The sequence below is a fragment of the Salvelinus sp. IW2-2015 genome, unplaced genomic scaffold (genome assembly GCF_002910315.2).
Source record: "Salvelinus sp. IW2-2015 unplaced genomic scaffold, ASM291031v2 Un_scaffold2962, whole genome shotgun sequence".
Classification (NCBI taxonomy): domain Eukaryota; kingdom Metazoa; phylum Chordata; class Actinopteri; order Salmoniformes; family Salmonidae; genus Salvelinus; species Salvelinus sp. IW2-2015.
In genome coordinates this window covers 30,152-41,931 of record NW_019944257.1, presented here as the reverse complement: position 1 = coordinate 41,931, position 11,780 = coordinate 30,152, and the positions used below count along the sequence as shown (strand labels likewise).

Genomic DNA, 11,780 nt, shown 5'->3' with positions numbered 1-11,780 from the left:
TCAGATCAGATGTGTAACTCTAAAGTTTAATACAAATAGCTGGATGAGTCATTCTGGCCGGTCATTGATTTGACCCATGAGTTGCTTTAGGTAGAAAATAATATTTGAATGTAAATGGATTAGCCATAGGGTATCAACAAGGACACGCATCCGGACTCGCCCATCTAAAAACAACTAACACTTGCTACAAGCAATTGTTTTTCCAGTGATAGGAAATGCAGTTTTTAATAACACTATGGTCTATTTGTATGTATATATATATATATATATATATATATATATATATCTTTTTTTAAGTACAATGAACTTCTAGTCATAGAGCAGACACTTCAATCACGCGTAAATGCAGTGAGTATAAGAGACGCAGTAATTTACCCCGGGTCGCTTCCATTGCACACCTCTGGTTTTTGAAGTATTCGGGCCAAGCTCTTTGAATCCGAGCGACTCGGGTGCAGCTGGAAATGTGCAATCCGTAAATATTGAACCTTTTCTCAGACACTCGCTCCTCAGAGATTGGAAGTCTTGGTTTAGGTACTTTGTCGCGTTGGCATTAGTGCCAAACCCAGCGGCCAATGCCCTCTTCTTGGCCAACGTAGATGCCACCCCAGCCATTGTGGAAGTCTGCGTTGACACAGTGAAGAGGAAAACAGTTGGGCTGGTGGAATAGTCAAAAAGTATTCCCCTCCGCCCCTGGAGTTTCAGGCGTGGTCTGCAAGTCCGTGCAAGTATTTTTTTTTTTTTACAATGTTTACATAGATTTCTATGGCCGGAACGAATCAGGAACTGTTCATTTCGTCAACGTTTACCAGTTCAAAAGTATTTATTGTGAAAATGAACACTGAAGATCAACTACTCCTGATGTACACTCATCTGGAATTGGAATAATCTTTTTGAGCATCATATGGGTGGATTAATATTAGATATTTATTATAAATAATAAAAATAATAATTAATATAAAGTCTGAGTCAATTCTCTAATCTATTCCATGCTATGAACATACAGGTAGACAGGCACAGGTGTGTGCGGTTGATCGCCCGAAAGATGGCGCTCTACCCTACGACTTGTGGACGTTCATGCCACATCTGGCCAACCCGTTGCAGTAATAATGTCTACCAGCAGGGGTCATTAGCCATCAGCCGTTACTAGGCCACAATGACAGCCAGGCGTTACAGTAGTGACCACCACCAAGTGACTTGCACTTCCCGAACAGTAAAATATTGTCACAATAGCTAATTCGACAAATAGAACCACATTACATGCCTGATAAAGAGAGGAACAACTTCCATAAATGAAAATGTATGCTTCCCTTATAGAGTACCACAGTATGAGTCATAATACCCATAAAACCTAGCGGTCAAATACAGAAATGGTTCCAATCGTTTTTCCACCATTACTTTTTCCTATTGGGGATTTAATAAGAAACACTTCAGATAAGGCCTGTGTTTCACGTAGGCTTACCCAGGTGTGACGTTTAACGTGACGTTTAACGAAACACCATGTCAATCTTTCTCAGACAAGGTGACTTTTATCAATATTAGCGTTTCAAAAATMCAATGTTAATTAGCTGCTAATGGGCCATGATGATTTGGATGAGACTACTGAATCGAGGCAAAGGTAAGAATCTKTGGATTAAACATCTGTTAGCTAAATTTAGTAAAGAATACATTGGCAAAATATGTTTAAATGGACATCTGTGAACTGTCCTGGTGAAAGTTTTTAATTGACAGAATAACTGTTATCTAGCTAGCTAAACTCAGCAAAGAAATAAACGTCCCTTTTTCAGGACCATGTCTTTCAAATAACTTCACAGATCTTCATTGTAAAGGATTTYAACACTGTTTCCCATGCTTCTTCAATGAACCATAAACAATTCATGAACATGCACCTGTGGAGCGGTCGTTAAGACACTTACAYCTTACAGACGGTAGGCAATTAAGGTCACAGTTATGAAAACTTAGGACACTAAAGAGGCCTTTCTACTGACTCTGAAAAACACCAAAAGAAAGATGCCCACGGTCCCTGCTGTCTGGACAAGAGGGGGGGGGAGCGCGGGTCAAAATCATAAAGTAAGCAGTCAGTATTCTGGTGTGGCCACCAGTGCATTAAGTCTGGCAGTGCATCTCTCTCATGGACTGCACCAGATTTGGCCAGTTTTCTTGATGTGAGATGTTTACCCCACTCTTCCACCAAGGACATGAAAGTTCCGGACTTTCTGGGGGGAATGGCCCTAGCTCTCACCCTCCGATCCAACAGGTCCCACGACGTGCTCAATGGAGAGATCGGGCTCTTCGCTGGCCATGGCAGAACACTGACATTCCTGTTTTGCAGGAAATCACGCACAAACGAGCAGTATGACTGGTGGCACTTGTCATGCTGGAGGGTCTGTCAGGATGAGCCTGCAGGAAGGGTACCACATGAGGGAGGAGGATGTCTTCCCTGTAACGCACAGCGTTGAGATTGCCTGCAATGAAAAAAGCTCAGTCCGATGATGCTGTGACACACCGCCCTAGACCATGACGGACCCTCACCTCCAAATCAATCCCGCTCCAGAGTACAGGCCTCAATGTAACCGCTCATGCCTATCGCATCAAATTAACGCGCACAGAAGTCGGCGTAAATGCTACTCCCTGGTGAGAACGAAAGCGAAACAATGTCTGTCAGAGAAGAGCACGTTTTTGCCAGTACCTGCTGGTCATGCAACACAGTGAGAGTTGTGGCTCATAGGTCGCGACTGTCTGATTGCTGGAGTTGATTGTCTGGTGAAGGAACATGCTTACAACAGGTTACTAAGGCCTCAGTCCAGCCTCTCTAGTCTATTGCAGCAAAGGCTGACAGCACTCGATGGAGTGGATTGTTGCGTCGCTGACAGTGTCGTTAGACATCGTTGCTGCAGATTTGTTGCTGCTGTCCATCGTATCGAACGGACATACGAGCGTATATTACTGCTCAGCTCGCAGGTAGATGATCGTTTGTACTTACGCCTGTGTACGTCGTGTCGTTTGTGATTGACAGCTGTTGGTGTTCTGCACTTAACTGGGAATGGATCATTAGTCAGTCCGATGCAGGTCGGTCACTGTCCGTCGTCTCCATGTCAGTGATGGTCTTCGAGGGCGTAGCTCGAGAAGCACGGACTTTGGCGAAGTTGTGTACTCGCCACAGCATCAGACTGTTGGGGCGGTGCACGATTCTGGTGGTAGCTGGCAGTTCCTGCTAGATATGGCATTTAAGAGCATGTACGCGAACTGGTCAGTATGCGACAGAGGACCTGGTCGGGCATCTTGTTTCTTTTGTGATATTTTGCAGAGATCAGATAGATAGCCTCTCTTTAGTGTCCTCATCGATTGTTTTGCGCTAATGTGACCTCTAATTGCCTACCGTCTGTATTGTAGTGTCTCTAACTTGACCGCGCATCGCACAGTGTATGCCTATGGACTGATCATCGTCTAATTGGCTCATATGTTAATGTGTGATTCATTGAACGAAGACATGGGAAACAATGCGTGTCTAAAGATCCCTTATAATTCGTAAGCGATCTTGTGAAGGTTTTTTCTTGGATGTACATGGTGGCGCTGTAAAGGAGGACGATTTATATTCTTCTTTTGGCTCAGATATTTAAGACTAGACTGGATAGAAGAGATTGATTCTGTAAATTTAGAAGAAACTGTCTCTGTGATGCGCCAGACGCAGGGAAAGAACAGTCCTCACAGGATGTCAGATCTTAAACATAGTTTTATAGACTCACTGATAATTTGTTCATTTGCTCAAACTTGTCAAGGCGCTACACATGATGTATTTAGAATGCATTAAGGATGTGCCGTATTGTAGTAACGCCTATCAGCGGCCCATTCCAGCCAGAAACGTCGGGGTGTGCCAAGCTTCTTTCAGGATCAGCGAGTTTCGAGTTTGGAAGAGTCCAGGGTAAAGTCACATTCTCAGCGGAGCGAGACGACTGGCAATAGATCTGTGATGATAATATTGAATAACATTGCGTAATTGTCTTGGCTAGTCCCAACTGAGGAGGAAAGAACGCAATGAAATGCACTGCTTCGTACGAATTTCTAAGACATATAAGCAGTTCACCTTGGCTGTGAAGTAGAAGCACCAATTAGCGACGCATATAGGATAGTGATCTAGAACTAGTTACTGTTTGATTTTGCAGATAGACGGTCACGACCTGGGTGTACGGCGCTACGTGAAAGCACAGGCCTTTCTGAAGTGTTAGTTAACGCCTGTAACCATCCCCCCACTAGGATTTAGTACCAGGTGAATGAGTGGTAAAAACTGATTGGACACTTCACTGATTTTGAGTCATCTCTGTAATTGTTCTGTGGTAGACCTCTCGGCTAGGTTTCTTGTATGGGTATAGCTTATTAATGATTGTGCAATGCATAGTCTAGCAGTCTGTTGAAAATTGCTTGTAAAAACTATTGATGCTCAGTACAAATACGTGATATTAACACTGTATTTAAGAATATTTGAACCAGTTAGAAAAATTATAACGCAGTTTGACAGAGTGAGGAGTTTAGACGTTCTATTTCTTCTTGTAGGTATTTAGATTAGAAAGATTAGACTTGGCTAGACGATAGCCGTTCACTCTTGTTCTTTTCCTTTTCAGATAAATTATGCCATGAGAAAGTCATACTAGGAATAGAGATTGAGGACCTGATTAGCATCTGCATTGAGTCAACAGTTAGGGTCTTGGGTGCGCTTTTGGTTAGTTCGAATCTTACTGCAGAGAATAGACGGTTGGGATTTTCTGATTTTTATCACTTGTGATACTCACTCTAGCAGCCGATATGTTTAGTATAGCTAGCTACCCTGGAGCAAAAGGTAGAAGGTAACCATATTTTGTTCCTACACTCTGCTATGGTGAGTTTTTAAAATGAGTTTTCTATTCCACGTGTGACTTCCCTTTCAAAGGACAACAGGCGTAGATTGTTGAGCTACGTGCAGTCAGTTGGTGGTAGCAATTAACTGAGTTCTCACCTTTAGACTTGAGCGCACACACATTGAAACTGTGAATATTATTTGCCTGTTCAATCTGGTTAATTGGGGCTGTGTCTGACGGCCTCATCATAATGGCTGGAAAGAGTGAATGGAACGGTAGTGGTATATGACGTCTACCACATAATCAAAAAACTTATATCTTAACTAATGTGTTGATATGATATGCGCACTACTCAAGATCCACAAGAGCGATTGGTGATTTAGTAATAGGCGGTCTCTTCTTAGCCTATTGACTTCGTTTCACCAAGGCCTCCTGTGAATTTTGATGATGAATCTAATTGTCAGATCGCCGACGATATGGGTGTGCTGAGCTCAGAACTGGGACACGATTGCAGCTGTCCACCACTTCAATAGGACGGATTCCTGGCTCCACTTCATCCGTGCTGGGCTGTCGGCATTCAGTCAGTTGTTCATGCGTAGTGATGAAAGATAGGTTTATTTGTTCCAGCCTGCTCTAACACCTCCAGATATTGAGATAATCATAACATAAACGAATCCAGACGGCGATAGGCGCTGATCATTTGTAATCAGATATGGCTTGCGACTACACAAAAAGGCCCCAGTAGATTTATTTGTATATAATGTTACAGCTACTACATTGGGCTGCCATTTCAGACCTAACAGAGAGATTGAGTCCTCCCCTTTATGATACATGGTTTATTCTTGGTAAGCATTCAAAACAGCTCGCTTTTGAGGGTACTAATCGTGTGGGGGACGGGCATTCTCACTATTTTGATAATTTTTGGATAGTATATCATGCTCCAAAGTTAGAACTTGAACCTTCTAGACAGAATGGCCAGTCAGCTAAGAAGGGAACATCAGCGGACCAGAAGATTGTCAGGTGAGTGAATTGGTTGGTACTGTATTTGTTAGTTTTCCTCTCCAATGTGTAGACTAATGTACTGGCCTGTGTGGTACAGTCTTTTTCATATGTGTAGTAGTATGTTGAAAGGGTATTGCTTAGTTTATTCATTTGTGTCAAGCCGGAATTCAGTGCTCGATATTTGGCGCAGATTGCAGTACTGCTTCTACTCGTGTTGCCGATGCCCCGATTTTTATCATGACGCTCAAGAACTCATTTATAGGAAGTCATAATCTATGTTTGCACAGCACATTCTGTTGGTTCACGAAAAAGCCTCACGAAACCTAAGGCGGTATGTTCTGCCGGGTCCACTCAGTAGGCTTCTAGTACTTCAAAGGGTGTGAAAGTCAGTGTTGTTGGGCAGGACACTCGTAAGCAAGTGACAATGCCATCGCAGGATATAAAAAAAACATGGTCCAAGGATCCTTGTGTCGTTGAGGGTGCAGGCCTAAGTGACACAAGTTCAACAATTCTAGTTAAGGATAAGATACCACAGTACGAAATGTTAAATGATTTAGTGGCAGTGGAGCTATGTGACACGTCTCCAACTTAGGTCCAGGTACTGGTGTTTTGATTAGATGCAGGCTAGAGTGCCCACCAAAGTCTCAAAATGGTCCAGAACACAGTAATAGGATCTAGAACTAGTGATACGGCCCTATCTAGTGACCACACAGTCTAAAATAAGGGTTGGTGACGCGGACTCCTACTGGTTTGATCTGTGTCGACGGCGTCTAAAAGGTGAACCACAGCAGTCTGACAATGGTCCCAGTAACTGGTTGACTAGTGCTAGGCCTAAGTGATTCGGCGACAGGCGACGTGTATGAATAAAATGGCCCAGTGAGGTCTGGGTTGATGTTGCAGGCCTAGTGACCACACAGTCCTAATGAATGTGTCCAGTAGACATGGTTGAGCTGTCGCAGCCAGAGAATGTGTGGTTTTCTGACCGATTAGTTAACATGTCTCCCATGGTCCAGTACTGGTTGATGTGTCCGACTAGGACTGCTTTAGGCTGAAAGCCCACTTAGTTAAAATGGTCCTGTCCCTAGTTTGATGCTGTGTTCAGGGTATTATGAGTGTGTGACTGGGCTATAAGTTGAGACCACTAGCAGTCTAATCTAAAAATGGCTGTGACGTTATGGTCGTATATGAATGCAATACTAAAGATGTTTAGTACGCCACACAGCTCTTCGCAGTGATTGAGGTCTCAGAGATACGTTGAATGTCTAGTTAAGTGTTGTCGCTAGCGAATTATGTACCACTACAGTCTAAATGGTCCAGTACTGGTTGAATGTGCAAGGCCAAAGTGACAATTCTCCAATGGTCCAGTACTGGTTTGATGTGCAGGCTAAGTGACCACACAGTCTCCCAAATCGGCTCATTGTCACTGGGGTGTGGTGTCGCCAGGCTAAGTGACCAACAGTCTAACACTGGTCCGAGTGATGGTTGATGTGGGCAGGCCTAAGTTTGACTGCATTGAGACACATATTCTACATGGTCCCAGTTACTGGGTTGATGTGGACTAGTCGTAAGTGACCAGAATAACAGGTTTAAAAATGTGGTGCCAAGATACTGGGCTTTGAATGTGCAGGTCTTGTGGACGCAGAATCGGGTCGATACACACATGGTACCAGTCTCGGTTGACTGTGAGGCTCTAAGTGTGTACCACCACAGTCGGTAAAATGAGTCTCCAGTATCTGGTACTCGCAAGTGCAGCTTAAGTTGATCCCACAACAAGTCTCCAATGGTTACAATACTGGTTGATGTGCAGGCCATATGGTGTCCGGACCAACCATCGTTCCAATGGTACAGTAGCTGCATCTTGGTGGGTTGATCTATGGATGAGGAGGGCTTACGAAAAGAGCGTCGCCTACTATGAAGTGCAAGCTACACCACAGAATTTCATATCTCAAGAAAAAAAAATGTACTCATGGGTGCGGACCAGTGACTGGGACTGTTGATGATGTGCAGGACCTTAAGTGTAACCACACACGAGCATCGAACTGGTAAATTGGATCCCGCTACATCTGTCATAGTCTGTAGTGTAGATTTCTTCTGAATATCATTTCAGAGTCACTCGGGTAAGATTCAGTATAGCTGCTACATTTCAGAACACACAGTATGTAATTCAATAGTGTAAATTATCCTGAACATGTATTTGTTCAACAGAACAAGAAAGTATGCCATGTTTTTTCATCTCTATTCTGCATTAGTTATGATACATTGTGTGGTTATTTGGCTGTGTATGTGCATGCAATCTCGTGAAATGCTGTGATATTATCGTATTTAATGTTGTGATGTACAGCTAGCTAATAGCTACACAAGCCCAATGGATCGCGGCACTGGCATTTGGAATGTACTGGCAACTAGAGACGACGGAACGGACGTCGAGAGAGCCACGCTTGAAGACCATGACGTGGCGCCAGTTTTTTCATCAAGAGGGGGGGCGTCATATGGTATATCGTGATCTCTTGAGCATTCTCGTACTTTTGTACTTGACTGGAAATTGAGATACTCAGAGTGCTATGCTCGCTAAGTTATATATTCTTCGGACTAAGCTTTGTTCGTTTTTCTCAGGCAAAAGTAATCAGAAGGTAGGACGATGTTATTTTCGTACAACATGTAAAGAGGATTATTTTGAGAGTGCTTATTGGAGTAAATTCAAATCAAATTTGTACAATCTCTATTCACACAGGAACAGAAAACAGAGTGAAAATTAATTATTTAAAATGTTGGATGCAATTATGTCTGATCAGAAGCTTCTAAAGACATGACATAATCTTTCTCAGGGGTGGGGGCCGGGGGGCGGGGGGGCGGGTTGCTGTAGATTTTATGACAGGTAGTATAGTAGTTGGGATTATGGTCATGTCTATCTAGGCTAGTATACTACATGTCTTTTTAAAGACTGCACTATGCAAGTAAACATTTCAATAGAATGTACTGAGGACAGACTGTTGATAAAACATGTGGTAAATTCGGCGATCTGGCTATTACAACAATTCAGAGCAGCTTCGTTTCATTGATGTGCAAGCACAGAATAAACTGACGGAATTTACGCACTGCTGGCAGACATACACTGTTGAATATGGCGGTGTGGGTAAACATTGGCAAACAAGCCTAAATTGTTTGCCCAGCAGCAACGTTGCAACTCATCACAGGCTCTGGTACATAAATCCTAACAGGCGCGTCGGCTAGGGGTAGTAAGATGGTCAGTGAAAGGTTTCTCTCTGTCGGGACGGTTTGCCAGTTATCTGGTGGAGTGCTTGACTGTTGTTGTTGAGGACGAATCACTTGGATCAACTGCTTAAAGAAATGGTGGGCCTAAAGCTTAAGAGGGTGTGAAAAGGGCCTAAAGCTATAAGAGTGGGTGTGAACAATGCTAATGGGTGTAGACAAAGAGAGAGCTCTCCAATAGGTACTTGGAAAGATATTCAAAGGCGGATTGTTCTCAATGTGAAGTTAGAGTTATGCACTTTCATTCAAAGGTAGCAGAATTACTTTGCCATCATTCCTCTGCACATGCAGGTGTATAGTAGCATTGTAGCTCTGTGTCTCTTCTTATTATCCATGTAAAAAACACAATTTCAATTATTGCCACATAAAGACTGAATCAAGGTGGTTTTGGATATGAATTTGGATATAAATTTTTCCAAATCCCCAAAGTTGCCTTATTAATGGCCCTTACGATCTGCCTACTGCGTGGTTGGGGTGAGTGTCTGTGATGTAGTGCTATGTCTGTTAGGCGCAACAGCATAAATGTCATGAACCGTTGTTCTTTTGATGCATCACGGACGGTGCTTCCAATCCTTATATTGATCTCTAACATTAGCCTTCCGATAGTGGCCTGCAGTAGGAAATGTCCTAACAACATTTTACAAGAAACACGCGTCCCTGTATTCCAGCCAAGGTAAAGGTCCTTGGGATGGGGGGTCCATTCATGAGAAACAGATTTTTCATGTGGATGCACTTAATTGGCACACTCATTTTTGGTTGTGGTGTGTTGGTTTGCCAATGCAGAAAATCTGCAGGTGGATTTGTGATGACAGCTCACGTAAAAGGTAGGGCTTGGAAGATGGCAACTTAGGCTGGGCTGTGGAAGTTGAAAGCAGTAGCCATGCTAAGCCTCTCGATGGGTGCTAATGAACTAGACAGATTGGAGACTCTGGGGGCGTTCATTTCGCGGCATCCGTGGCTTTGAAAAAGCCACGGTTTGACTTGGGTTTGCCGAGAATTGTGACTAAGCTAGCTAAGCGACTATACGTCGCATATAGCCAAGGATTGCAGAGGGTCGAAACAATTTGCCCCACTGTTACTTAGCTAGTAGTGATTGTGTGGGCGAGGGTAGAAGGTACATATGATTGCTGGGTCTATAATCCTGAATGCTGATTGGTTAAACCGGCATTCTCAAGCGGAGTCTATTCCACAAGTTACCCCACCCGGCTTAAATTCTATAACATTACAATGTATTTTTCCTTGTTCATCTGACAGCGAATCCACTGTCTATCAGGCAGCAGACATTTATAGGAGACTGATCGTGCCTCTAAAGAAGCCGTAGAACCTTATTCAATTCTTTTTAGACTAACAATGTAGTTTTTCACAAGGATATTTGCAGCATTGTTTCAATTTAAATTCGATCTGCAGCTGTCGCCATAGTAATGAAGCGTGTCGGGAGTCAGAGACGAGAACAGACAGGCAGGGCAGCATGTTCTCAGGCAGGGTCGAAAAGTCGGATGAATAGTGGCATCATTTGAAGGATATATACAATAATGGCAATTGAAGGAAAGGGATAAAGTGAAACGAAGTGCAGGCAATTTTCCAGTCTTTCCAGCTTCAGTTTGAAGTGGATGTGTTAGTGTGTTGTTGGTAGACTTCTGAACAACAGTGTCCTGGACGGGGAGCGAGCATAATTTTCTATGTGCCAGGCGGGGAATCAAAATTGTGCTCGTTGGATCATTTATGGATGTATTACAAATAAATGTCCTAGAAAACAGCTTCAACAAATGCAATAATGCAGCTACTGTTGTTTAATTCGCTTGTTTTGGACCGGGTGACTTAAGTTAGACCGTAGTTGGCTATAGCAGCAAGGGAAGAGAACTGATGTAGCCAGTATGGCAATGGAGGAATTTTAGAAGCTGGTACTGGGGGTGCGCATCAGATACAGAACAAAAAGACGACGTTCTGGGTCGCGTATCTAGATCGAACCTATAGAACAAACGACCAGCTGGATTTGGGTAGCAACCCAAGATTTGTGTTGGGACTAATCTGTGGAAGATGAATAGTATGAATTATTTAATAAAATAATGTTTTTAATGAATACTGTATGTCAATCATTATTAAATATGTGTAACCCTTTGTATAAGGGATATGCCCGAGAAGCACGGTTGTTTGTAGGGCTATTTCTGGCGTTTGCCGGCGCCTGCAGACTTTATACAAAAGTGTTAACAACACTGCCAATATTCCCGGCTAACTGAGGGGGACTTCTGGGGCATTTCAGCTTAGGATGCGCCTAGTACCGGGCGGTTTGGTGGGCTAGCGGAGGTGGCGATGTTTTCAGGCATTTCGTGCTTAGTGCAGGGGAGACATGTGGCAAACACAAAGTTTATTGTTTAAAGAGTATAGTGTTGAAGCCAGTCCTGATTGGGTGCCGGTGGTCGAGGAGAGGGGTCTTGCTGGCCTGGCTTGATGGCTTACCTCTGACGCATGTTAGGTACCATGAACTGTAGGTAACGGCCAACTCGATTATAGGGGTGGAGAAGTTGAAGGTGACAGGGTAGACAGGGTTGGAAAGGTGGCTGGTAGGGCGAAAAGTAGCAGGTAGATCCCGCTGGGTGAAAGCGACTGGGGAAGAGATCACAGGGTTTACTGAATCAAGTGGGCCCAAGGTTAGACAGGCAGGCGTTTAAGCAATAGGCA

At 43.5% G+C, this 11,780-nt stretch overlaps 1 protein-coding gene across 1 annotated transcript in view; it reads right to left on the bottom strand.

Moving 5' to 3' along the window:
- LOC112075055 (calpain-2 catalytic subunit-like) overlaps positions 1-666 on the bottom strand; it is an 11,772-nt gene extending 11,106 nt beyond the window's left edge. Inside the window, exon 1 of the mRNA XM_024142108.2 lies at positions 376-666. Within this exon, the coding sequence (XP_023997876.1) occupies positions 376-612 (237 nt within the window). The 5' untranslated portion in view covers positions 613-666. The remainder of the gene's footprint in view (positions 1-375) is intronic.
- Positions 667-11,780: the final 11,114 nt, after the last annotated feature.